General features: G+C 49.3%; 1 protein-coding gene and 1 non-coding gene across 7 annotated transcripts; one reads left to right on the top strand and one right to left on the bottom strand.

The window, feature by feature from the left end:
- The first annotated feature begins 253 nt into the window (after nucleotides 1-253).
- Nucleotides 254-16,226, top strand: ZNF689 (zinc finger protein 689). 6 transcript variants are annotated; one of them, XR_008294542.1, is made up of 5 exons: nucleotides 254-726; nucleotides 913-1,026; nucleotides 1,954-4,969; nucleotides 6,196-6,526; nucleotides 6,980-9,313. XR_008294542.1 is itself a non-coding variant. In XM_027051522.2 (3 exons), the coding sequence occupies exons 1-3, from the start codon at nucleotides 531-533 to the stop codon at nucleotides 3,168-3,170; spliced, it is 1,527 nt and encodes a 508-aa protein (XP_026907323.1). In that variant the 5' UTR covers nucleotides 254-530; the 3' UTR covers nucleotides 3,171-9,313. The 6 variants fall into 6 exon arrangements, 3 of the variants coding, with proteins under 3 accessions (XP_026907323.1, XP_026907325.1, XP_026907324.1); XR_008294541.1 differs by having other exon boundaries at nucleotides 6,196-9,313; XR_008294543.1 differs by lacking the exon at nucleotides 913-1,026 and having other exon boundaries at nucleotides 6,196-9,313.
- A 6,459-nt stretch (nucleotides 16,227-22,685) lies between these two features.
- On the bottom strand, nucleotides 22,686-22,792 carry LOC113596825 (U6 spliceosomal RNA). Its single transcript, XR_003417658.1, has one exon. It is a non-coding gene; the product is annotated as a U6 spliceosomal RNA (small nuclear RNA).
- Between the last annotated feature and the right edge of the window lie 3,923 nt (nucleotides 22,793-26,715).

Genomic DNA, 26,715 nt, shown 5'->3' with positions numbered 1-26,715 from the left:
GCCCGTCGTCCCTTCGCACGCGCGGCCTAGGACGGCGCCGGGCAGGTGCTCAACCAGTGCGAGTCCTGGAGAGTTGTGGCTCCAGGGAGAAGGCCGGCTCGCACGCTGCAGCCGGCTTCCCTCCAACGGAGTGATTCTCTGAGACCCAATCAGAACGCCGGCTCGTTGCTTCTGGCCCCGCGCCACCCAATGACTGTGCACGGGAGGGAGAAGGGCGTGAAGCCCAGCGGCGCCATTATTCTTGAGGGCAAAGGGTTTCTAGCGCCCGTGCGGTGGGGTGGGGTGGGGGGTGAGCGAGCTTCTTGCGCGCTTCCACTGTGGCAGAAGGCATCCTCCGATGCTCTAATCCGGGTCCATGTAGGACCTGTAAGAATAACACCTTAGGGGGTTGCGCCGGTCCCACGAGAGGCTGGTCCTGGTGCACTTCGGGCTTCCTCGGCGGCGCCCTGGGCCCGAGGACCGACCAGGTTTGGTCCCGCGGCGTCCAGAACCCCGGGCCCGCCGGCGAACGGGGGAACAGCGCTGGACCCATGGCGCCGCCCGGGGCCCCGCGCCTCGCCGGCGAGCAGGGGGAGTCCCACCCAGAGCGAGGGAAGCCGGGCGCCTTGAGCTTCGCAGACGTGGCCGTGTACTTCTCTTCGGAGGAGTGGGGCTGTCTGCGGCCAGCCCAGAGGGCCCTGTACCGGGACGTGATGCGGGAGACCTACGGCCACCTGGGCGCGCTCGGTGAGGCCCGGCCCGCCCCCTTCTCTCCCTTTTTGTGACACGGGGATTTTTAGACTTCTGGTGTGGACGCGTCCAAGTGTCTGTTATTAAGGAGGGTCTTCTCCGCTAGGGTCCGGAGGCTGTGTCCCCCGCCTTGGCTGGGCTCCATCCTCTCACCCTGTCCGCTGTTGGCCTCTTCTCCCCTAGGATTCGCAGGCCCCAAGCCCGCCCTCATCTCCTGGATGGAGAGAAAGAAGGAGGCGTGGAGCCCGGAGGCCGAGGATCCCGAGGACAGGGCGAGGCACCCAGGATATGGGATAGGTGAGGAAAGTGGGGCTGAGCTGGAAGTCACCCTCTCTTGGGAGCGAGTCCCGGGCAGGAACTTTCCCCTGGCAGTCTCCTTCCAACACACAGCCCAGTTAGTGAGGATCTTCTGAACCTTCACTTCCAAATTTCCTTTTATCAGACCTGGTGCCTTCCTTACATCAAGGATAGCTGGGTAGGGGGGAAGAGAAGGTGGGGGGGGGGGGGTAGAATTTATTGAGCCTCCCTTCTCTATGTGCCCAGAGCATTTGCATGCCTCAGAAAGGGGCCAGAAGTTCACTTAGTGAAATTGTTAGTTTTGGCCCAGGTGGTGACTGCTGTGTGTGTGTGTGTGTGTGTGTGTGTGTGTGTGTGTGTGTACGTGTATTTATTATTTATTTTAAGATACAGAGCACAAGCAGGGGAGGGGCAGAGAGAGAGGAATAGTGAGAATTCCAAGCAGCTCTGCATTGCCAGCACAGAGCCTGCTGTGGGGCTCAAACTCACGAACCTCGACATCATGACCTGAGTGGAAATCAAGAGTTGGAGGCTTAACCGACTGAGCCACCCGGAGCCCCTGTGACTGCTGTTTTTGTATACAGTGACCTGTGGTCCATTCCAGTGCCTTGAGAAATCTCTGTCCCTACTGAAATGCCTACTTTTAGGGGCTTTAATGTGGCAGGTGATTGCTTATTTTTGACAGGCAGTACTGTCCCTCACCTTCTGACAAAACTGTAATTTTCCAAGCCCTAAATGGGGGGGGGGGGGGAAGGCCATGGAGTGGGGAGCTGCTGCCTTAGATGAACCCGGGGGCTCTGAAACAGGGAATACACCAGAGAAACAGACTGCTGCTCCCTTCACCTACATCTCCCCATGGTGAGAGAAAACACAGGCGGGGGCATGCAGGCACTCAACTCTTTGGTTTCAATTCTCTCGTCTCTTTAGAAAGCAAGAAAAAGAAGAATGAACCAAGCAGTAGAATCAGGGCCAAGGAGCTGGAGGACCCCCCTGTGAAGAACGGGCCACTGATGAAGGCCAGGCTGGTTCCTGGTTTTAGAGACTGCAGCCATTCATTGCCTCAGGTCTCCTCTGACACGGGACACCAGTGCACCGAGACTCCCAAGAGGCCCTACCCCTGCCTGGAATGCAGCCGTTCTTTCAGCTACCCCTCCCTCCTAGCCAGCCACCAGCGGGTCCACTCTGGGGAGCGGCCCTTTCCCTGTGACCAGTGTGGACGCTGCTTCCGCCAAAGAGGCAATCTGGCTGTTCATATGCGCATACATACAGGGGAGAAGCCCTTCTCCTGCCCAGACTGTGGGAGGCTCTTTGCCTACCCCTCGATGCTGGTCAGACATCGGCGAATCCACTCTGGAGACCGTCCATATGTCTGTGGGCCTTGTGGGGTTCAGTTCTCCCAGAGGGCTCACCTGGTCCAGCACCAGCTGCTTCATACAGGGGACAAGCCTTATTCATGTCCGGATTGTGGCCGCTGCTTCCGCCAGACGGGGGCCCTGGCCATCCACAGACATAGACATGGTGGGGAGAAGCCATATGTGTGTACTGAGTGTGGGCGCCACTTTACACATCCTTCGCTCTTGGCTATCCACCAGCGCACCCACACGAGGAAGAAGCCCCATATCTGTTCTGACTGTGGTCGGGGCTTTGCCTACCCCTCCCTCCTGACCAATCACCAGCGGGTCCACTCTGGTGAGCGCCCCTACCCTTGTGCACATTGCGGTGCCCGTTTTGCCCAGCAAAATAACCTGCTTCAGCATCAGCTCATTCACACAGGCGAAAAGCCCTATGAGTGCCCTGATTGTGGCCGCTGCTTCCGGCAGAGTGGCTCTCTGGCTATCCATAGGCGCACACATACAGGGGAGAAGCCCTACTCCTGCCCTGAGTGTGGGCACCAATTTACCTCTTCGTGTGTCCTCAACAGTCACAGGCGTGTCCATTCTGTTGAGAGGCCCTTCCCCTGTTCCCAGTGTGGGAAAACCTTTAAACGAAAGAGTGCCCTGGAAGCCCACCAATGGATCCATCGCACACGCAGGACAAGTCAGAGGGGCACCGGACCTCTGTTAGAACCTCCAGCCCGAGCTTCTGTCCCTGAGGGTCAGGAACCGTCAGTACACTTCCGGCATTTTCCTGATATGTTTCAGTAGTGCGAGTGTCTGAGTTCAGCAGCGTGAACAAGCGAGTGGTTTAAGATTCTCCCTGATCAAGCGTTGGGAAGGAGGTGCACAGAGGGCATAGGAGGGGTAGGAGAGGGGAGGAAAAGGGAATCAATCAAAAAGGAGATAGTGGGGGCTGAGCCACATCTAGAGTCTGTGAGTGACCTGGAGCTGAGAGGGAGGACATCCAGAGGGAAGCACCATTCAGGAAAAGCATGAGTCTCCTCCAATCCACTCCCAGCACCAACTGCTGACCTCTGAGCTTTCAGCTCCCAGTTTTCCCTAACTCTAGAACTCAGGAGTTCAAATCTTAATTTGGACCAGAAGCCAAAATGGAAGAGGAGGATCATAAGCTTTGAGCCAGTTTATCCCATGTTCAACCTTGGTGCATCTTGCGTCATCAACATCTTTCTATAAAATAAGTTACATGAATCCGGCCCCCAAGGTGGTTGTGAGGATTAAATAACATATATTCAGTTAAAACTGTCTAGTACAATACTTTTTGCTGTATATATCCTCCCAAGCTTTGCAGGTAGAGTTGTTGGAATATTGTCTAATCATCCCTGCTGAAAACAACTCTTTCAATGTGATTTTCGTAGCTTAAAAAAAATTTTTTTTTCAATGTTTATTTTATTTTTTGAGAGAGATACAGGGCTCCAGTTGGGGAGGAGTAGAGAGAGAGGGAGATACAAAATCTGAGGCAGGCTCCCTGCTCTGAGCTGTCAGCACAGAGCCCTACCACGGGCTTGAATTCACCAGCTGGGAGATCATGACCTGAGCCTAAGTCAGATGGTTAACTGACTGAGCCATCCAGGCGCCCCTCGTAGCTCTTTTCTATATTTCAGCAAGTTATAAACTATTAATGCCTTTGTTTTTCCCCCAAGTGATTCAATGCTTATTTTCTCTGTGCTCAACTCAGAAGTGAGAGACTGTCTCATAATTCCCTGGAGTATGTTAGAACTACCACACTGGCTTAGGCACCCATGCCTTTGCTTACATATTATGTGTCCCTCTCACGGGGTTGTAAGTACCGCTGAGAGCAATCACCCTTAGAGCCACCTCTTTCCAGTCCCCAGCATTATGTTTGGAGATGCCACGTTTAATCACATCAGACAGGAAGAGCTGCGGGGGCTCAAGGACTACATCGTGGGTCAAGCCCGGCGAAGACTCGAGAATCTGGAAGGCTGTAGACAGCAATGTAACCTCCATGGCCGAGGAGGCTTTGTTTAGCTCCCTGCTCTGTACCAGGCTCCTGGAGCTGTGTTCCACGCAGGAGGCGCCAATGCACGTTTGAACGTCGTTCATATCTAGGTGCAAAGGAGTCAGGGAGCCCCAGCCACAGACAGCGCTCTGGCCCGAGGCCCAGCCGGCCAGGGTGTGGGGGGCGGGGAGGAGGAGCGGTGCTGTGGGCCCGTCGTCCCTTCGCACGCGCGGCCTAGGACGGCGCCGGGCAGGTGCTCAACCAGCGCGATCCCCGGAGTCGTTGTGGCTCCAGGGAGAAGGCCGGCTCGCACGCTGCAGCCGGCTTCCCTCCAACGGAGTGATTCTCTGAGACCCAATCAGAACGCCGGCTCGTTGCTTCTGGCCCCGCGCCACCCAATGACTGTGCACGGGAGAGAGAAGGGCGTGAAGTCCAGCGGCGCCATTATCGTTGAGGGCGAAGGCTTCAAGGCTCTGGTGCGGCGCACTGGGCTGTCTTCAGGGAAGTGATGCGGCTGACCCAGGACTGCCTACCTGGGCGCGATCGGAAAGTCCCAGCCCTCCCCTTGTCCCTCTTTTAGCGAAAAGAGGTACTAGTAGGCTTCGGTCCGGACGCGTCTGAGTGTCTGTTGTTGGGGAGGGTCTTCTCCGGTAGGATTCAGGAGGCTGTAACTGCCCCTGCAGAGGAAGCCCACTCTTTAGGCTTCATCCTCTCACCCAGTCCTCTGTCAGCCTCTTCTCCCCTGGGATTCGCAGGCCCCAAACCCGCCCTCATTTCCTGGAGATGAAAGTAGGAGGCGTGGAGCGCGGAGTCCAAGAAGGAGGGGCAAGGCACTCAGGATCTGGGATAGGCGAGGAAAGTGGGGGCTGAGCTGGAAGTCAACCTCTCTTGGGAGGGAGCCAGGGTAGGCCCTTTCTTTCGGCAGCCACAGCTACACCGCACCCTTCTCTTTAAATACCCCAATTCATAAGAATCCGATGGACTTTCTCTTCTAAAGTTCTCTTTCCCAGACCGGGAGGCTTCCTTGTGTTCAAGGGTAGCCAGTCCCGTTGGTTCCAGTTGGGGGTTGGGGCGAGACAACAGTTGGGGATTTAGGTTCTTTCGCCTTCTTTCTGCTGAGTGTTTAAGAGTATTGCTTCCAACAGAGCTTTCTTCAGTCATGGGAATGTATCTGTGGTGACCAACACAAAAGCCACCGGCCACATGTGTCTATTTAGCACTTGAAATGTGGCTAGTGTACCTGAGGAAGTGAAATTTTCATTTTAATTAACTTAAGCCTAGAGAATATGCATGATGTATTTCTGACTGGCCTTGGAAAGAGACCAGACATTCACTTCGGTTTCTTGGCCTGGCCTTGTTTCTCAGGGCATATCCTGCCTTTTGAAGCTGCCTAGAGCCCTCTATAGAATTTAAAGCCTTGCCACCTTTCATTGAGGATGCAAACAGGTGTTTTTGTGTGCTCAGACGGCACTGAGGTCTGTTTTTGAGGAACGTTTCCACTGACATGTCTGTATTTAAGGTCTTTCACTAGGGAGAGGTGCCGGCTTACCTCTGAAAAGAATTCAGCCCTTCCTTATGGGAACCCTCTATGGTTCTGAAAGCCTGGAGTGAGAAGGCATGGTATTTTTTCTGAAAACTAGAAACTTCTGCCTGAGGCAGGTGGGGGATCGCTGTGGAGGGGTGGGGGGTGGGGCGGGGATTCACACTTAGATCCTCCTGCCCTGAACGAACAGGCACTCAGTCTCCAGTGCTGCCCCACCAGTGGCGATTCAGAGCACCCCACAATCTTTAGTTCCGATTCTCTTGTCTCTGCAGAGAGCAAGAGTAAAGAAAAGAAGGAGGAAATGGAGGTGAAGAAGCTTAAGGAGCCTGTGTGAGAGAGGCTGCCTGATTAGGCAGCATAGCAGGAGTCCTTTGAAGAACCAGGGGCCCTGAACCAGGGGGTATGGCCAGATATCACCTCAGGGCTCCTGAACTATGGGACAACAGTGCTGTTTGGCTCCGAAGAAACCCTACCCGAGTCTTGGCTGTCCTTTTCCTCCTGGCCAGACACCAGCAGGCCTACTGTGCTGGCAGCCTTCCCTGTGACAATGTGGATGCTGCTCTCTCAGTGCAAGAACCTGCCCCACCATCTGCCCGTCCACAGGTGAGACAGTCGTCTCCCCCCCCACCCCCCCTGCCGTGTGGCTGCTGCCTTTGAAAAAGTAGGGCCCTGGCCACCTACAGAAGGAAGAAGCTTTATGCAAGTCTGGACTGTGGGCAGCTCTTTGCCACCCCCTCACTGTTAGACACGGACAGACCACTCCAGTGACTGTCCCCGTGTGAGTGGCTCCTGTGGTGTCCCCGTTTCCCGGAGGGCTCACCTGATCTAGCACCAGCTGCTCCACATAGGGCACACCCGTGTCCTGACTGCACCCGCTGCCTCCACCCGGGGAAGCGCCCTGGGTGCCCATAAGTGCAGACATGTGGGCAGACTGGGGGTGCGACTTTGCATACCCGCCTCCCGGCCAACCACCTGCTTATGCACTTGAGTAAACACTGCTATACCATGGTCTATAGTGTGGTACTCACTTTTGCTCACCAAAAAAATTTGCTCCAGCACCAGCTTATCCACACGGGAAAGAAGCCCTCTGGTGCTGTGGCTGTAAGGCGGTGTTTCTGCCACAGGCTCCTTTGACCATTCACAGATGCCCACGCACACCCGGGGAAACCTTCCCCCTGCCCAGAATGTGGCATCTGCTTCCTGCACTCCTCCCTGCTCAGCCACAGGCACATCCACTCTCATGAGAGGCCCTTTCCCTGCACTGAATGTGGGAAAAGCTCCAAGAGGAAGCACGCCCAGAAACCCCACCATGGAATCCATCAGGGATACACGGAAGGGCCAAGGTGTGGGAGCCCTGAGCCAGCCTCCTCCCTTGGGGATCAAGACCCTCAGTTCATGTCCACTATTGGATACATTCCAGGAGTGTGGGTGACTGGGGTCAAGTGCTAAGAAGGGGTTTATGATGGAAGACATTGTTTCCTGTCAAGCGTTCACCACTCAGAGCGGGTGGAGGCAAGAGAGAAAGGAAAAAAGGGGGAGGTGTACAAAGTGACAAAGTCCATAGGTGCCTTGGAGTCCTCCTTCAGAGAGCAGGATATAGAGGTAATCGGAAATGTACCAGCGAGTTATGTCACCCAGAAATGGACAGGTTGGAACTGGACTGCAAGAATCTGTTAAGGAACGGGAAGATTCCATCATTACCCATGACTTTGTCCCAGGACTAACACTGCTTGCTGGAGTCTGGGTTTATGGCGCAATGGCATTTTAGGCAAATCGAAGGTTGCAATGCCTGATGCTTTCCTCTCACTGAGCATGAAACAAGGAGAAATGACGCTCAGAGCCTTTCACCCAGTTTAGAGCTGCCAGTGCAAGGCAGAGGACATTCTCCAGCTTCAAATCTCATCCCCACCTTTACTAACAGGCAGTCTGCTCAACTGTCTGCTAACCATCCTCATAAAGGACTCTGGAAGGTGAATTTCCACCGTGGTTATCTATCTCGATGTGCCTACGAGGTGGCACCTGGGACCTAGCTGGCTTTCAACACCATTTCCCTTTACCCCAAACAGGGGGCCTTTGGTGGCCTCTTGGTGTGTAGACTCTCTGGATCTTCTCCATCCTTCTCTACAGTGGACATTCTGCAGGAGGAGCCCCGCGTGTCCCTGTGCCCAGTGTGAATCCAGGAATTTATACAGAAGGGAGCAAGGGCCTCTGCTTTCACATGAAGTCCTGGGTGCATCTCTCTCCGAAATGTTTCCCTATAGGTAAGAGCACCTGACTCTGCCTGATTCCTAGGCTCTGCCTTAGTGGCTCCCACCAAGATCACCTTGGCCAAGATCATCTTTGGCAAGCCAGGCCAAATGGGGCCTTTCCAGCCCAGGGCCAAAAGGGCGAGGCTGAGCCTGTCTTGCCATCTCCTGTATGTGGGAAGAGGGCTTAACACTCTTTCTCCTCAGTATTTAACCATCTTCTTTCCTAATCAATGTCAGCATCGTTGACAGTGCATCATTACCATTTAGGCAAAATATCCACAGAGGAAGTCTGATTCCTTCCCAACCTTCTCTGTTTACTCATTGTCTTCCCAATGAAATAGTTTGCTGTCTGTTTGCCCTTTTATTCCCTCAGCAGCCTACGTTTACCTTCTGATTTCTCCAAACTGAACTATGTGTGGCACAAAGCTATCAGTTTGCCCTGCACACTATCAGAGTAATTCTCTTAAAATATTAACAGAAGGTAATTCACTTCTTTAGACCGGTGTAGAGCTCCCCGATGTGCAGGATGAAACCATCCAATATCTGGTGTCAACCTATCCTTTCAATCCTTCAGGGTTTTTATTTTATTTATGTTTGTTTATTTTTGAGAGAGAGGGAGAGAGTGCAAGCAGGGGAGGGGAAGAGAGAGAAGGAGAGAGAGAGAGAGAGAGAGAGAGGATCTTAAGCAGGCTTCGCGCTGTCAGCACAGAGCCTGATGGGGGGCTTGAACTCACAAACCCTAAGATCACGACCTGAGTTGAAACCAAAAGTTGGACACTTACCAGACTGAGCCACCCAGGGGCCCCTCAATCCTTGTTTCACCCTAACAGTATCTGGCACTGCATCAGAAAATGTCCTCATTCCCTTCACACTCAGAACTTTCCTGAATTCCTGGCTTTGTATCAGAGATGTTTATGGTCATGGAATTCAGCTGTTTACTCAACAAATATACATTGAGCACTGCTGCCCTCTCTGAATTCCACCCATTCATAGACCAAACTCATTTCCCACTTGATGCATCAGTCTGGAAAGTCATTCAAAGCAGGGATTCTGTCTTATTCATTTTGGCAATCTTGACATTCCACTTGCTCCCCCAGTAGTTTGTTCAATAGACAGTCACTATGCTTGGGACAGAGTAGAACTCAGTGTTTACTGTCATTTTGTTGTTGGTGTGTTTTGTTTTTCCCTACCTACCTCCTGTTCAAAAGTCGTCTTCCTCAGAAAGCTTTACTACCTCACAAGGTTATCTTGTGAATTCCTGAAATGTTGTCTTCACTCCTGGTCAGCTCTGGGATAGCGTTTTATCCATAAAAGGTGCTTTAACAAATTGATCAATGGGTTGGAGAGAGAGATGTCACCAGTTGAGGTATGTAGCAAATGGCATATTCTCTGCCCCCTAGATCGCCTGGGAGATGACCCTGAGCTGGTGAAACCCTGAACAACAACACTTAGACAGAAGTCGGGACTGATGGAGTGGGAGCCGACTGGTTACATCAGCAATTTTCCTATGCCTTTCACATACATGCTTGCTGCACTCTGTTCATTTGTAAATTTATATGCCTCACTCAACTACAATCTTCATTCAGAGCATGGTTCATGACTTATTTCCAAACTGCCTAGCACTACGCTTTGTACACTGAACAAATGTCATGTAAAAATAAGGAACGGAGATGTGCAGAAGACTGAACCTGGAAACAGGCCAGGAGCTCTGATTGTTGAGTTGACCAGCGAATTCGCATAGTGCGGGGCAGGGGGTCGTGTTCTGCGGTATGAATGAAGACCGGGTCGGCCCTGGGTTTAAACCTGTTGGTTCTCCTTACTAGCAGTATCCCTCTGAGATTTTCCTCATCGGTAGAACTGGATGGTGACCACCAACGACTTCACACAATAGTAACAAAGAATAAATAAGATCCCCTCTTATTAGAGGGGAATGGTGCCTGCGCGCAGGAAACGCCAACGTTAATTTCCCTCCCCAAAGGCAACAAGGAAGTTATCCAATTCTCTGAGAAGGTCACCCGGGGTAATCTCAGCCCCGGGCTGGCCGGAGTGGCTCCGTCACTCAAATCCTTCCCTCCCTCCGCGAGGCAGCGCGTGCCAGAGAATAGAGGCCCGTCAGCGACGCCAGGCTAGCTCACAGCTGCCGGACTCAGAACCGGCCAGAGGCACCCGGCTTGAAGGGTCGGCTTCCTGCCCTTACGCTTCCGTTGGCTTCGTTTAAACAGGCCGCTTTCGACAGCACCCAATCAGGAAGCTCGATCTTCGGCCGCCGCCCAATGAGCGCGTGTAATGGGGGGAAAAAGGGCGTGAAGCCCAATCGCAGCGCCATCACACTTGAGGGCAAAGAGGTTAGGAAGCCGGCATGGCGCTCCGGTCAATAAAATCGATAGCTGGAAGCTGCCTGTGTTCCAGGCTAAGGCGGTGCGGGAGCAGCGCCGCCATCTTCCCCGAAGGCATCTTCCGGTGCCTTTCACCCAAGTTCGGGCAGGAGTTTCCTGAATAACAGCGAAAGGTTTCCGTTAGCCCTGCAAGGCGGCCAATTCCGATTCCCTCCGGGCCTCCCCAGGCACACTCAGCCCCGGTCCGGCGGGGGCTCCCAAATCTCCGGGTCCGCCAGGGGTCCAGACCGAGACGGGGAAGGCCGTGGCGCCGGCTTCTGGGGTCCAATGGCGCGACCTTCGGCTCCGCTCTCTGCGCGGGGACCAGGAGAGGCCAGACCCGGCCGGAGAAGGGGAAGGAGGCCGAGGGCGGTGAAGTTCGCAGACGTGGCCGTGTACTTCTCCACGGAGGAGTGGGGGTGTCTGCGCCCCGCGCAGAGGGCCCTGTACCGGGACGTGATGCAGGAGACCTACGGCCATCTGGGCGCGCTCGGTGAGGCCCGGCCCAATTCGCTTCCGCGGGGCCCGAAGGGATGGAGGAGCTTAGGGGCGGGGGTTGGGGGGACGGCAGAGTGTCCAGGGACCTGGCCTGCGACCAGGTTGTGTCAGGGGAGGAGGACAGGGTCTTGGCAGGAGATGACACCGGGTAGGTATTCACCCAGCGTTATCTAGGAGCTGGGCGTCTGACTGGTTCTCCTTCCCCAGGGTGCGCAGGTCCCAAACCAGCCCTCATCTCCTGGTTGGAACGAAATACCGATGATTGGGAACCGGCTGCTCTGGATCCGCAGGAGTGCCCACGGGGGGTAGCAGTCCAAAGAAGTGAGTGAAAAATGCCTGTGGAGGGCCTGCGGCCTCTAATGACTCAGTTTCAAGTTTTGGTAGCTAGGGGTTCCTCTGGCCCGTCCTGTAATGCTTTACTTACTTACTGTGTTGGTTTTCATAACTTCAGGGTCTTGTCTCTCTGATGGTGTTGGGTGGGTCCACCATACAGTGGTTTACCCATCAGTTTGCAAACTAACGGTCTGCGGTTCTCTATTGTGTGAATGAACCAGTGAGCTTTTCAAAGGAGTTACACTCCGGTGTCCTTCCCAGGATCCCTGTCCTCAGCTAGCTTTGAATTGGGCCCTGAGGCACCTGGTACCTTTCTGAGTTTTCCGGACTTTGGTTGAACGGATCTCATAGGGAACAGCTGCCTGGGATGTAGGGCCCTCTTTCTGCCCTTTTGGCGGGGTGACTGCTAATCAGTGCAGGAATCTGTACTCTTCTCAGGATCAAGCAAGGCTCTGATTGATGCCATTCAGGTAGAAGGACCCCAGATCCACCCACAGGGACGGATGTAACTGTCGGAGCTGGAGTTTTGGTGCCAGATTCTCTGAGACCAGTGCTATCTTTCCAAGATTCAGATCTGACCATGATACTTCCTTACTTAAAACCTGTTAGTTTGCGGGGCATCTGGGTGGCTGAGTCGGTTGAGCTTCTGACTTCGGCTCAGGTCATGATCTTGAGGTCCGTGAGTTCAGGCCCTGCATCGGGCTCTGTGCTGACAGCTCAGAGCCTGGAGCCTGCTTCCGATTCTGTGTCTCCCTCTCTTCTCTGTCCCTACCTGCGTGCCCCCCCTTAAAAATAAACATTAATTTTTTTTTTAATTTAAAAAAAACGTGTCCGTTTTTGCCACGACAGGTTGGCAAATGGCTGTCAGTTATATCAAGTCATTTGGGGAACTTGGTAAAAAAAAAATACACAGATTTCCTGGACCCAGAACTACTGACTTACTCTTATGGATGTCTAGGCCGTTTGTAACGGCCCCAGTCAGTTGGCATGTACGTTTAGATTTGGGAACCACTGGATAAAATATAGTTCAAGGCCCTATACAGCAGTGGTTCTCGGAGTATGGTCCTCAGACCAGCAGCAGCATCAGTCAGGAAAGAATTAGAAATACAGATTCTTGGGCCCCATCCCAGACCTGCTGAATCCAAAATTGTCTCAGTAAGTTATCCAAATGCTTCTGATCACAATAAAATTTGAGACCCATTGGCTTAGACGGCCTTAGAACCTAGTCAGCTCATAGCCATTATAGCTCATAGCCTATAGCCAGCTCATAGCTCATTTGTTTCTGCTTCCTTGCCTTACACTTAACCTGTTAAAAAACTTTTAATTTGTAAAATCTGCATAACCTCCAAGAAACCTTTTCTGACTTCTCCAAATTGAGTTAGGGACTCCTGGAATCTCCTCTATTCCTATAGTAGTACGTCACCGTGGCACTGACACAGATTGTCTGTGGCACTGACACTCCTTGAAGAGGGGCTGAGTCTGTTTGTGTTCCAACCTGTAACACTGTCTTAGGCAAGGGTGGGGGCCCAGTATTTGTTAAATTAATTTCTCCCTGTGTTCCTGTAGAAACCAGAACCAGAAAGAAGAATGGAGACAAGGAAGTATTCCCACCTAAGGAGGCACCCCGAAAGGGGAAGCGAGGGCGGCGGCCCAGCAAACCCCGACTGATCCCCAGGCAGACGTCGGGGGGCCCCATCTGCCCTGACTGTGGTTGCACCTTCCCTGATCATCTGGCCCTGGAGAGCCACAAGTGTGCCCAGAATCTGAAGAAGCCTTACCCTTGCCCAGACTGCGGGCGCCGGTTTTCCTACCCCTCCCTGCTGGTCAGTCACCGGCGGGCACACTCTGGTGAGTGTCCCTATGTTTGCGACCAGTGTGGCAAACGTTTCTCCCAGCGCAAGAACCTCTCGCAGCACCAGGTTATCCACACAGGCGAGAAGCCCTACCACTGCCCTGACTGTGGCCGCTGCTTCCGCAGGAGCCGGTCCCTGGCCAATCACCGGACCACGCATACGGGTGAAAAGCCCCACCAGTGCCCTAGCTGCGGGCGTCGCTTTGCCTATCCCTCGCTGCTGGCCATCCACCAGCGCACACACACGGGGGAGAAGCCCTACACCTGCCTGGAGTGCAACCGCCGCTTCCGTCAGCGCACCGCCCTCGTCATCCACCAGCGCATCCACACCGGCGAGAAGCCCTACCCGTGTCCGGACTGTGAGCGGCGCTTCTCCTCCTCCTCCCGCCTGGTCAGCCACCGGCGGGTACACTCCGGGGAGCGCCCCTACGCCTGCGAGCACTGTGAGGCCCGCTTCTCCCAGCGCAGCACCCTGCTCCAGCACCAGCTCTTGCACACGGGGGAGAAGCCGTACCCCTGCCCAGACTGCGGACGTGCCTTCCGGCGGAGCGGCTCCCTCGCCATTCACCGCAGCACGCACACCGAGGAGAAGCTGCACGCTTGCGAAGACTGTGGCCGCCGCTTCGCCTACCCCTCGCTCCTGGCCAGTCACCGGCGCGTCCACTCGGGCGAGCGGCCCTACGCCTGCGACCTGTGCTCCAAGCGCTTTGCCCAGTGGAGCCACCTGGCCCAGCACCAGCTCCTGCACACCGGGGAGAAGCCCTTCCCCTGCCTGGAGTGTGGCCGTTGCTTCCGCCAGAGGTGGTCTCTGGCCGTCCACAAGTGTAGCCCCAGGGCCCAAAACTGTAGCGCGAGATCTGCTCTAGGGGGGGCCAGCCAGAAGGGCGATGCCCTTTAGTGTGGGAAGGACAGTGGCAGTTCATTTCAGTGCATGGAGGGGCCCGGAGAAGGGAAGGAGAGCCCCAGGTCATACAGGGCAGAGTCAGAGCAAAAACCCAGGTTCCCTGCCGCAGAGACCTGAACTTCAGTGTATTCCACCACACTGGCTGCCTTACTGGATGTGTCGAGAACGGACGGTCCCGTTAGGAGAGGTGACATCATTTGGTTGTTTCCCGGCTACCCTGTCCTGAAAGAATTTCTGTGTGTGGATATCAGGACTGAGAGTTCTCCCGTCTGCTTTAGAGGCTGTTGGCTTTTGCTTTGTCACAGGGGTTACCTGTCCTCTTGCACAGTCAGGAGAATCCCATACTCTGCCCCTTCCTCCATACGTGGTTAAAACCAACCTGATCTAGCCCTCTTTTTACACACTCCTGCCAAGTGGTTTTTTTTTTTTTTTTTTTTTTTTTACCCTTGCTTTAAAACCTCCCTTGACGGGGAGCTTACTACCTCACAAGGCAGGTCATTTCGTTGTGGGATAGCTCCGATCTTTAGAAGGCTGTTCAGGACCACATTCTCCTTCCCTATAAGCCTTGCCCAGAATATGTCATACTTCATGTGCGTGACAGCATTTCAGAGAACTCTATCACGACTGCTTTTGCCCCACGTTTTCAGGTTAAATAGCATCGTTTGGTCCATCATTCCTTAAAGACAGGGTTTCAGTTCCCACACACATGCTCGCTCTCCAGACAGGTGCTGGGTTTTCAATGTTCCTTTTAAAGCCGGCACCACAGTGTGCACAGTACACCTCCTTGGTCTGTACTTGTCTCGGTGGCTCTAGATTGCACTGACTTTGGGGATGGTGGCACTGCATGGGGGCTTCATGGGGTGGCAGGCACCTAAATACCTAAGGTTTTTGTTTGTTTGTTTGTTTGTTTTTAAACCACATACTGTGAAGCTAAGTCTTCTGCACCCTATGTTTGAAAAATTGGTTCCAGTGGGTCTGGGCCATAGGCAAAGTGAGCTCTGGGAGAAGACTGATTTTAAGGCAAAGCAGGGGAGCTATGGTCTAGCAGCAAGAGGCAAAACTGGGACCAGCTTGTACTTCATCCAGTGGATTTGGATTCGTTCCAGGCAGCCAGTGGCTGGAAAACCCTTGAGAACTGGGTCTCACCCTTCCCTGATTTCTCATCAGAATAAGGAGACATCAGCACAGACCTTCCAGGAGTCCTCAGCCAACATTTTTCATAAAATGGAGTGAGGCCATTCAAGGAGGGTAGAGTCAACAGTCATCAAGTTGTGCTCATGCCTGCCTTCCTCACATAAGCTCTCCAAAGCAGCAGCAGCAATGTGTCTTAATCTTTGATATGCCTCCCTGGTACCTACCCCTGAGTAGATGCTCAGTAAAGCTTTACCGCATTAAATGAACAAGGCCTACCACTTTGCCTTGGGTAGCTGCACCAAATTGGAATTTCCAAACATGACTTCTCTCCTATTCCAATGGCTGGAGTGGGTCATGTTCCTACTCCTATTGCTTGTTCCTTCGGCTCTCCTCATCTCAGCCCCAAAGTCGGGGAGCAGTTGGGGAACAGTGTTTGTAATTACCTCTGTTCTGGTGTTTAGCAAGTTGCATTGTAACTGTTTCTCCTTGGATGAATGGATGAGCTACCCCAAGACAGGGGTCGTACCAGATTGGGTCTCATTAAAATGTCTGATAAATGAATTATGTTCCTTGTGGAATTACTATTTATAAAATGTAAGTGTAGGTCCTTGACTGACTAGAAATTTTTACAGTTTTTTTTTTGTTGTTGTTCTTTAATGTCTATTTCTGAGAGAGAGCAGGAAAGGGGCAGAGAGAGGAGACTCCAGGCTCACCCAACTCTTTCTTTACCTAGGAATTTTGTAACTTTCTTTGGCCTGGATTGTAACTCCAAGACTTGGGAGCCACTGGTGGCCAAGTTCCAGTGTGTGGTCTGTGGAGGGTTGAGACGAGTGACAACTTACTAGGTTCCCTAAAGCACTTCAGTCCCAGGGTCCGTTCCATTGACCAGCTGTGATCCTGGCCCTGTTTTCAGTGGGAGATCCCAGTATCCTTCCAATAAACTCCCCCTTCTGTTTTAGGTAGAGTTTCTGTTACTTGCAACCAAAGAGCGAACGGATTCACAGTCCCAGTATGGATTTACCTCCCATCTGCCTTCATGTCTATGTACGAGCTGTGAAGAAGAAAAAATTGCAGGGTTGCTGAAAGCCAGCATGACGCCTTTCCTGACGCCTCCAACCTCAATTGAGCCTTCCTTATTACTTAAGTCTTCCCTCTGTCCTTCACCAGTGAAACACAAGGTTTCACATGGGAACTCTTAACATTCCACTCCCCACTGCCCCCACATTTACCAGTGTGACCGCAAGTATTTACCTGCTTCCAGGAACCACCTCAGGGGACTCCCTTATGCACCATGCTCGCCAACAAAGCTGTCCTTGGATTTCATCTGTCCTCTCAGGGATTTTGCTATTGTTCATCTCTCCCCTTAATTTTATGGTTTCAGAGTCCCTCTCTTTGCTGGAACACACACATGCCAGTCTTTAAACATGATAAATATTTTTTAAGATTTTATTTTTAAGTAATAACTCATAACCCCAAGATCAAGCGTCACACACTCTACCAACTGAGCCAGGCAGGCGCCCCTCAGCTAAATTTCTTGAAGGAGTAGCCTATGTTCACTCTATTCTTTGGCCTACTGCAACAGTATTATAGCTACTTTGTTGAGCATTTAATGATGCGCCATGTACTGTGTTAAGTACCTTGTACACTCCAATCTAATTTGTAGGAAAACCCCTTCAAGTAAATGTTAGGAGACGCTCCACAATGTGTCTCCAACATTGCCCCGCATTCTGCTGAGTATGCCAAAAATGCAAGGCCCCGCCTTCAGCAAGTTCTCCGACAAGCCGATTCAGACCTAGAGCCTCCTGAATGAGGAGGGGTTGGGTCCCTTGGTGAAGGACTATGTTACACTGGCAAAAACATGCTGTGTATCTTCTAGCCTTTTCCAAATGGACCTGCAGCCATTTCCCAGAGTGGCAGGGCACAGGAAAAGGGGAAGTCACAAAAGTGTTCAGCGATTACTGGACACTGGGTCTAGACATTTTCTAATTCTCGGAGATCCAAAACATGACTGTTAGTTCACCAGGCACAGTGGACTCATGGAGATCAGGCGTGTGTAGAAAAGCGTTGACTCAGCAGGCCTATGTTGCTTCAACCCTGCACATTTCAAAGAAAGTTCACCTTCAAGACTGGCACTTGGCTCACTCCTGCGAGATAAATTCTCAGCCCTTGTAAGATTTGGCCTGATTAGGGTGTTTTGTATGCTGGAGGCCTCGAGTCGCACTCTACCAGTCTGACCAGATGAGTTCATCCTAATAACGTGGTTTATGATGAATGCCTGTTTTTGCTCTGGGGGGCTGAGTCTGAGTAGCTGAGGTCAGTCATGTGGATACTCCATGTCTGTATGACTGACCCCCCCCCCCCCCCCCGAATAAAAACCCTAGACACCAGGGCTGAGTTTCTCTAGTTGGCAACGATTCACATGTATTGTCACAAATCCTTGTTGGGGGAATAAAGTGCATCTCTGCAACTCTACTGGACAACGACACCTGGAAATTTCCAAGTTTGTGCCTGGTTTCTCCTGGGCTTTGCCCCATGCACCCTTTGCCTTTGCTGATTTTTTATCTGTATCTTTTTGCTTTAATTAGCTACGAACTGGAGGATAAAAAGAAAGGGGGGAAAATGCAAGGCCCTGACTACTCTTTCACTCTCCCCAGCCATTTCTTAGGGATGTGTTTGCATGAAGCAACTATCAGGGAGAAATAGTGTCTCTACATGGGACAAAGAGCAGCTTCTTCCTACTTGCCATGAAACGCCAGGTTCCCCCAGCTCATTGTTCCTCCCCCACAGTGCAACTCTGTGTGTCTAGCATCCACTGGGCCCCTCCGTGTTGTCTCTGTGGAGCTTAGGAGGCAAAAGAACCAATGCATACGTGATGCTCAGGTGACGTGTGCCATGAATAAGGTCTTTTGTCTCTGACATTGGAGTCTCTTGTCCTCTGCCAGCATCCATGAAACAATAACAGACTAATTTTTTTACTTTGTAAGTAGGGTAACCTTCACTTGCACACTTGACAATAGGTATTATTTCCCTTTAATAGAGGAGGCTCAGTGATATATTAAGTAACCGGTCCAGGATCACATATCTGGTACATGTAAGGGCCGTGATTTCCAAGCCAGGTCTGACTCCAAACCTAGCTGCTAGACAAGGTATTACAACACAGAAACTGTCCTTTAAGATGCCTTGATGACTCAGCGAATCAATGATTTAGTTTTTATCTTTTTTACTTTAGTTTTCCTACCAGAGGTCTCTTGTAACTTCGCTTTCATGCCTCATATTCTTCTAGTGTTCCTGGTATTTCTTGTGGTTCCTTCCAGTGTGTACACGTAGGAATTCCTTCTCAGTGTTTCTTGTGAAATGTACACGTTTTCCCAAATTCCAAGAACAATCCGTCAAGAAACTGGGAAAGTGCAAAAAATGTATAATTCTCCTGTGAGCTAAAGCTTAACAATAAGTATAGAGAAGGTGCTGGTTTGGAAGAGGTCATTAAAAGCAAGAGCAGGAAATGCTGACTGTGCAGAGTTGAAAGTGAATGTCAACACACCTGTGAAAGGGGCAGGAGCAACTAGAATAAAAGATATCACAACAGGGGCGCCTGGATGGCTCAGTCAGTTAAGCATCTGACTCTTGATTTTGGCTCAGGTCATGGTCTCACGGTTTCTTGAGTTTGAGCCCCGAGTCCCCGCGTCAGGCGCTGACAGAGTAGACCCTGCTTGGGATTCTTTCTCTCTCTCTGCCCCTCTCCCACTCATGCTCGCTCGTTCTCAAAATAAATAAATAAAAAAAAAGCTATCACAACAGGATCGGGTAATGTTACCTGTAGCTGTGGCCACGTTGGAAGCCTGTGTTCCTGGTCCTTTCTGCTGCTAATCAAGAGTCATTCTTGCAAATAAAGTGTTATATTCACAGGATACTTTGCACAAATCTATAAATGGTGTTAGAGAAATAAGTTTTGGAAGCAAAATAAGTTGGTCTCTTTAAAAAAAATTTTTTTTTAATCTTTATTTTTGAGAGAGAGACAGAGAGAGACAGATACAAAGTGCAAGCAGGGGAGAAGCAGACAGAGAGGGAGACACAGAATCCGAAGCAGGCTCCAGGCTCTGAGCTGTCAGCACAGCCCGACGCGGGGCTCGAACTCATGAACTGTGACCTGAGTGGAAGTCAGACACTCAACCAACTGAGCCACCCAGGCACCCAAAATACTCTTAAAGTACTGTGAGAGCTACAAAACTGTGGACTGTTGTGGTAAAATATACATAAAATTTACCACCTTAACCATTTTTAAGTATACAATTCAGTGGCATTAAGTACATTCACAATGTTTTATAACCTGCCACGATTTCCAGAACTTCTTCATCATCCCAAACAGACACTATGTACCCATGAAGTAATAAACAAATACATGAATGTTGCATTTGCAATTTTGATAGTTATTACCAAATTGCTTTCCAAGGAGGTTGTATGAATTTACACTCCCATCAGCAATATGTGGGAGTGTCTCTACCACCTGTGAAAACACAGTGCGTCATTCATTGCTTCATTCAACAGATATTTTGGGCAACTGTCACAGGCCATGTAATGTCTTTGCCCTCATGGAGATTCGAGGCTAAAGAAAAAAATAAATAATGTCAGAAGCAATCAGTGCAGGATGAGGGGATGAAAGTGATGAGGGGGATTATTTTGGGACAGGAGTGTCAGCAAACTTTTTTTTTAAGATTTTATATTTTTTAAAGTTATTGCTACACCCGACATGGGGCTCAAACCCACAACCTGGAGGTCAAGAGTCGCACACTCCACTGACTGAGCCAGCCAGCTGCCCCAGCAAACTTATTTTTTAAATTAATTAATTAATTTTGAGAGAGGGGTGGGGGAGAGAGAGAAGAGAGAATGAGTGGGGTAGGGGCAGAGAGAGAGGGAGAGAGAGAATCCCAAGCAGTCCGCCCCATCAGTGCGGAGCCTGATTCGGGGCTCGAACTCAAAAAAACTGTGAGATCATGACCTGAGCCAAGATCAAGAATCAGATACCTGGAGCACCTGGGTGGCTCAGTTGGTGAAGCATCCGACTTGAGCTCAGGTCATGGTCTGGTTCGTGAGTTCAAGCCCCAAATCCAGCTCTGTGCTGACAGCTGGGAGCCTGGAGCCTGCTTTGCATTCTGTTACCTGTAGCTGTGGTCACATTGGAGAGGCCATGTCTCTCTCTCTCTCTCTGCTCCTCTCCGGCTCGAACTGTCTCTCTCAAAAATAAATAGACGTTAAAAAAAGTTTTTTAAGGGGCGCCTGGGTGGCTCAGTTGGTTAATCGTCCGACTTCAGCTCAGGTCATGATCTCACAGTCCATGAGTTTGAGCCCCGTGTCGGGCTCTGTGCTGACAGGTCAGCGCCTGGAGCCTGCTTCGGATTCTGTGTCTCCCTCTCTCTCTGCCCCTCTCCTGCTCATGTTCTGTCTCTCTCTGTCTCAAAAATACATAAAAACATTAAACAAATTTTTTTTAAGTTTTTTTTTTAATATAAAAAAGAGTCAGACACTTAACTGACTGAGCCACTCAGGCGCCCCCCAGCAAACTTTTTGATCCTTACTCATCTGATAGGTGAAAAATACTATCATTCAATTTTAGTTTGCATTCCTCTATTAGGAGTGACTTTTAAAAAGTAGGCTCCACACCCAGCGTGGAGCCCAAGGCAGGGCTTGAACTCAAGACCCTCAGATCATGACCTGAGCCAAGATCAAGAGTCAGACACTTAACCAACTTAGCCACCCAGGTGCCTCTGATTAATTTTTCAAATGCTTTAAGAGATCCCTGTATTTTCTTTTACATGAATTGTCATTTATATTATTTTTTTGTTGCTAGTCTTTGTCTTCTGCATTTGTAGTTTTTAAAAAATTTTTTAAAATTTACAGTCAAGTTAGTTATCATATAGTGTAACAATGATTTCAGGAGTAGATTCCTTAATGCCCCTTACCCATTTAGCCCATCCCCCCTCCACAACCCCTCCAGTAACCCTGTTTGTTCTCCATATTTAAGAGTCTCTTTTGTTTTGTCCTCCTCCCTGTTTTTATGTTATTTTTGCTTCCCTTCCCTTATGTTCATTTGTTTTGTATCTTAAAGTCCTCATATGAGTGAAGTCATATGATATTTGTCTTTTTCTGACTAATTTCGCTTAGCATAATACTCTCCAGTTGCATCCACTTAGTTGCAAATGGCAAGATTTCATTCTTTTTGATTGCCGAGTAATAATACTCCATTGTACATATATGCCACATCTTCTTTATCCATTCATCCATCGATGGACATTTGGGCTCTTTCCATACTTTGGCTATTGTTGATAGTGCTGCTATAAACATTGGGTGTATGTGTCCCTTCAAAACAGCCTACCTGTATCCCTTGGATAAATACCTAGTAGTGCAATGGCTGGGTCATAGGGTAGTTCTTTTAATTTTTCTGAGGAACCTCCACACTGTTTTCCAGAGTGGCTGCACCAGTTTGCATTCCCACCAGCATTGCAAAAGAGAGCCTTTCTCCGCATCCTTGCCAACATCTGTCGTTGCCTGAGTTGTTAATGCATTTGTAGTTCTTAAATAAGGAAATTAGTCCTTTGGGATATAATTTATGAATATTTTTCTTAATTTGTCATTGTATATTGACTTCTTTTTAAAATTATTTTATTTTTAAATGTTTATTTAGGGGCGCCTGGGTGGCTCAGTCAGTTGAGCGTCGGACTTCGGCTCGGGTCATGATCTCGCTCGCGGTCTGTGGGTTCGAGCCCCGCATCAGGCTCTGTGCTGACAGCTTGGAGCCTGGAGCCCGTTTCAGATTCTGTGTCTCCCTTTCTCTGACCCTCCCCTGTTCATGCTCTCTGTCTCACAAATAAATAAATGTTAAAAAAAATTTTTAAAAATGTTTATTTTGAAAGACAGGGAGAAAGAGCGAGTGGGGGAGGAGCAAAGACACAGAGAATCCCAAGCAGGCTCTGCGTGGTCAGTGCGCAGAGCTGGATGTGGGGCTTGAACTCAAGAAACCATGAGATCACAACCTGAATAAAAATCAAGAGTCAGATGTTTAACTGACTGAGCCACCCAGGTGCCCCTTTTTAAAATTATTTAAAAATTGAAAAAAAAGGTTATTTATTTTAAGAGTGGGGGGGAGGAGGAGGGGCAGAGAGAGAGAGAGAGAGAGAGTCCCATGCAGACTCCAAGCCCTCAGCCCCACTTGGGGCTCAACCGCACGAACCATGAGATCATGACCTGAGCTGAGATCAAGAGTTGGATGCTTAACTGCCTGAGCCGCCCAGGTGCCCCTATTGTAAATTATTTTTCTAGTGAAATGTTAGTTTTCATTATTCAGTGCCACACGTTGTGCTTTGACTCATATTGTTTCCTCCAAGTTCATCTGGGAAGGGTGGCAGTTTGCTGGGGAACCGCACAAAACATGGAATACTTCACAAATTTGCTTGTCATCCTTGAGCAGGGGTCACGCTAATCTTCTCTGTATCATTCCAATTGTAGTATGTGTACTGCTGAAGTGAGCCCTGTATGCCTATTTTTAATCTAAAATGAAAAATACCTTTGGGGTGCCTGGCTGGCTCAGTTGGAAGAGCATGCGACTCTTGATCTCTGGGTCATGAGTTCGAGCCTCATGCTGGGTGTAGAGACTACTAAAAATAAATAAATAAAACTTAAAAAAATGAAAAATACTTTGAATTTTAGCCCTTGATTCCAACTGTTATAATTTCCTGGATTTTAATATTATAAACAAAACATTTGTTAGTTGTGCTGTAGTTGATTTGGGGGTACTGTAACTCAACATATAATTTCCCACCTCAGTGTCCAGGTTGTACCTTGCTTACTCTATCATGTTTTACACTTCACAATATTCTTTTGGTCCTTAAAAGAAAAAAAAAAAAAAGCCATGTAGGAAAACGATGTGGAAAAAAAGAAAAATGATGTGAGTAGCAAAATTTATATTTTTATTTTTTAAAATGTTTATTTATTTTTGAGAGAGAGACAAAGCATGAGCAAGGGGGGCGCAGAGAGAGAAGGAGACAGAGCGCGTGAGTGAGTGAGCAGGGGAGGGGCAGAGAGGGAGACACAGAATCCAAAGCGGGCTCCAGGCTCTGAGCCGTCAGCACAGAGCCTGACATGGGGCTTGAACCCATGAACCATGAGATCATAACCTGAGCCAGTCAGCTGCTTAACCGACCGAGCCACCCAGGTGCCCCCATTTTTCTTTTTTCTTTTCTAGCCAATACTGGGCCCCTCTGTTCTGTTGCTTTTTCTTCCTCCACCTCCTTTCACTTATTCCACACTGCATAGCAAAAGATTAATGGGTGATAGTGATACAGTGCTTGTAAGGAAGGAACTTGCCATATTTCTTACAACAGACATTGTTGGACTATTTGCCAAAGCACACTTGACTCGGTGGAGAGCTTTTGTACTTTTTCTTGCAGGAAACACAGTCATCTTTGGAACTATAGTTTTCTTGGCCTTTGGGAGCAATGATGACTTCAGTTGGCACCAGTGGGGCAAAGGAATCACTGATCTATCAGAAACTGGACACTTTGTCATTTGGTGGCAAACAGGAGACAGGAATAATGCTAAACAAAATAATAGCAAACCTCTTGGGGTTGATATAGGTACTCACCTTTCACTTTTATTGTACACAGTATTTTCACAGGAACTTGCTAACACATTTAAAAGGTTTTTATCTTTTGGAGGAAAAAAAATAACCCAAATCTCCATACTATAGGCACAATTGAAGGACCTTACAACATTTTCACGTTAAGTCCTTATGCTCCCATTTAGGTCACAGCACAGGCCACACTCCCCAGCCACTGAGGGAGGAATTGATTAAATGGGAGAAATTTATTAAATAAGAGAAAATAAAATTTCCTTCTAGAAACCTTTACATTTATGATCAATTGATTTTCTTTCTTTCTTTTTGAAGTCGGCTCCACACCCAACACGGGGCTTGAATTCATGACCCGGAGATCAAGAGTTGCATGTTCTACTGACTGTGTCAGCCAGGTGCCCCATAAGCAACTCATATTCAACAGAAATGCCAAGACAATCCAAAAAGTGAAAGTCTTTTTTTTTTTAACTTTTTTTTTTTTAACTTTTTTTTTTTTTAATTTATTTTTGAGACAGGGAGAGACAGAGCATGAACAGGGGAGGGTCAGAGAGAGGGAGCCACAGAATCCAAAACAGGCTCCAGGCTCTGAGCCGTCAGCACAGAGCCTGACATGGGGCTCGAACTCACGGACTGCGAGATCATGACCTGAGCCGAAGTCGGCCGCTTAACTGACTGAGCCACCCAGGCGCCCCTGAAACAGTCTTTTCAACAAAGGGTGGTGAAACAACTGGATATCCACATACAAAAGAATGAAGCTGGATCCCTATCTTCAACCACAAACAAAACTTAACTCTAAGGAGCACCTGGCTGTCTCAGCTGGTACAGCATGTGGCTATTGAATCTCATGGTCATGGGTTCAAGCCCCACACTGGGGATAGAGATTACTTACTTACTTATTTATTTTTGATAGAGAGAGACAGAGCACAAGTGAGGGAAGGGCAGAGAGAGAAGGAGACACAGAATCCAAAGCAGGCTCCAGGCTCCGAGCTGCCAGCACAGAGCCTGATGTGGGGCTCGAACTCACAAACCGCAAGATCATCACCTGAGCTGAAGTCTGACGCTTAACCGACTGAGCCACTCAGGTGCCCCGAGATTACTTTAAAGAAAAAAAAAAGCGAAAAAAAATTAACTCAATATGGACCATAGACCTAACTGTAAAAACTGAAACTCTTAGAAGGCGGTGCCTGGGTGGCTCAGTCAGTTGAGTGTCTGATTCTTGGTTTTGGCTTAGGTCATGGACCATGGAATGGAGCCCCGTATCAGGCTCTGTGTTGACAGCAAGGTGCCTGCTTAGGCTTCTCTCCCTATAAGTGAATGAATGAATGAATGAATGAATGAATGAATGAATAAGGAAATAAACACTCTTAGAAAAAAAACATTGGTGTCAGTCTGCAATCTTGGGCCAGGTGGTTTGGTGTTAATCTGGATCTCGGGCCCTTTTCAAGTTTATTTATTTATTTAGAGAGAGAGGGAGCATGAGAGGGGTAGGGACAGAGGGAGAGGGAGAGAGAGAATCCTAAGTAAGCTCTGTACTGTCAGCACAGAGCCTGATGCGGGGCTTGAACTCACAAACTGCGAGATCATGACCGGAGCTGAAACCAAGAGTTGGATGCTTAACTGACTGAGCCACCCAGGTGCCTCTGGTCTGGCAATGGTTTTAGATATGACACAAAAAGGACAAATGACAAAAGATATGCACTAATTAAATCAAGATTAAAACTTGTGTTTCAAAAGATACCTTGGAGAGAATTAAAAGACAATCTGCTGAATGGGAGAAAATATTCCCAAATGAAAGGGATTTGAATCCATAAACTTACACTGACGCTAGACAAAGACATTATAAAAAAAGAAAATTCTATGGGGCGCCCGGGTGGCTCAGTCGGTTGCACATCCGACTTCTGCTCAGGTCATGGTCTCACAGTTCGTGAGTTCCAGTCTCATGCTGGGCTCATTAGCAATGAACAATCCAGAAAGGTAATTAGGAAAACAATTCCATTTATAATAGCATGAAGAAGAATAAAATACTTAGGAGTAAATTCAAGTAAGGAGGCAAAAGACTTGTACATTGAAAACTACGAAATACTGCTGAAAGAAATTAAAGACCTAAATAAATAGAAAGATATCTGTGCTCATGGATTGGAAGACCTAATATTGTTAAGATGCCAGCAATACCCAAGGAAATCTACAGATTCAGTGTAATCAAATCAAAATCCCAAAGGTGATGACGTTTTGAGAGAGGTGGTGGTTGCAAAACATTGTGAATGCTCTAAATGCCACTTGATTGTACTTTAAAAATGGTTAATCACAGGTGCCTGCCTCTGGTTCAGATCACGATCTCACGGCTCGTAGGTTCAAGCCCTGCGACGAGCTCTGTGCTGACAGCTCAGAGCCTGGAGCCTGCTTCGGATTCTGTGTCTCCCTCTCTCTCTGCTCCACCCCGCCCCTCCCCCTGCCAAAAAAAAAAAAAAAAAGCATTAAAAAAAATTTTTTTAATGGCTAATCATGCTTTGTCTAGGCAATATGCAGTTTGCTTCTCTTTTCTTTTTCTCCCAACATTTTATTTTGAAAGTTTTCAAACACACAGTAAAGTTGAAGGAATTTTACAGTGACCACCCATATATTTACCACCTCACCTCATTCTAGCATTAACATTTTACCGTACTTGTACTTGCCTTATCAGGTAACTATCCATCTCTCTACCAGTCCATTTTCTTTTTTGATGCATTTCAAAGAAATTGTCAACATCAGTACACATGACCCCTGAACATTTCAGCATGCACACTATTAGCTAGAGCACAATAATATTTGCTTTACATAGTTTTTG

The sequence above is a fragment of the Acinonyx jubatus genome, chromosome E3 (genome assembly GCF_027475565.1).
Source record: "Acinonyx jubatus isolate Ajub_Pintada_27869175 chromosome E3, VMU_Ajub_asm_v1.0, whole genome shotgun sequence".
In the NCBI taxonomy this organism is placed as follows: Eukaryota; Metazoa; Chordata; class Mammalia; order Carnivora; family Felidae; genus Acinonyx; species Acinonyx jubatus.
This window is presented reverse-complemented; position numbering and strand designations above follow the sequence as displayed.

What these genes read in the sequence shown, in the direction of transcription:
- ZNF689 (XM_027051522.2), top strand. Translation starts at nt 531, where the DNA reads ATGGCGCCGCCCGGGGCCCCGCGCCTCGCCGGCGAGCAGGGGGAGTCC. An exon ending in CGGCCACCTGGGCGCGCTCG is followed by an intron (nt 727 to 912) that starts GTGAGGCCCGGC and finishes CTTCTCCCCTAG; the next exon opens with GATTCGCAGGCCCCAAGCCC. An exon ending in GCACCCAGGATATGGGATAG is followed by an intron (nt 1,027 to 1,953) that starts GTGAGGAAAGTG and finishes TCGTCTCTTTAG; the next exon opens with AAAGCAAGAAAAAGAAGAAT.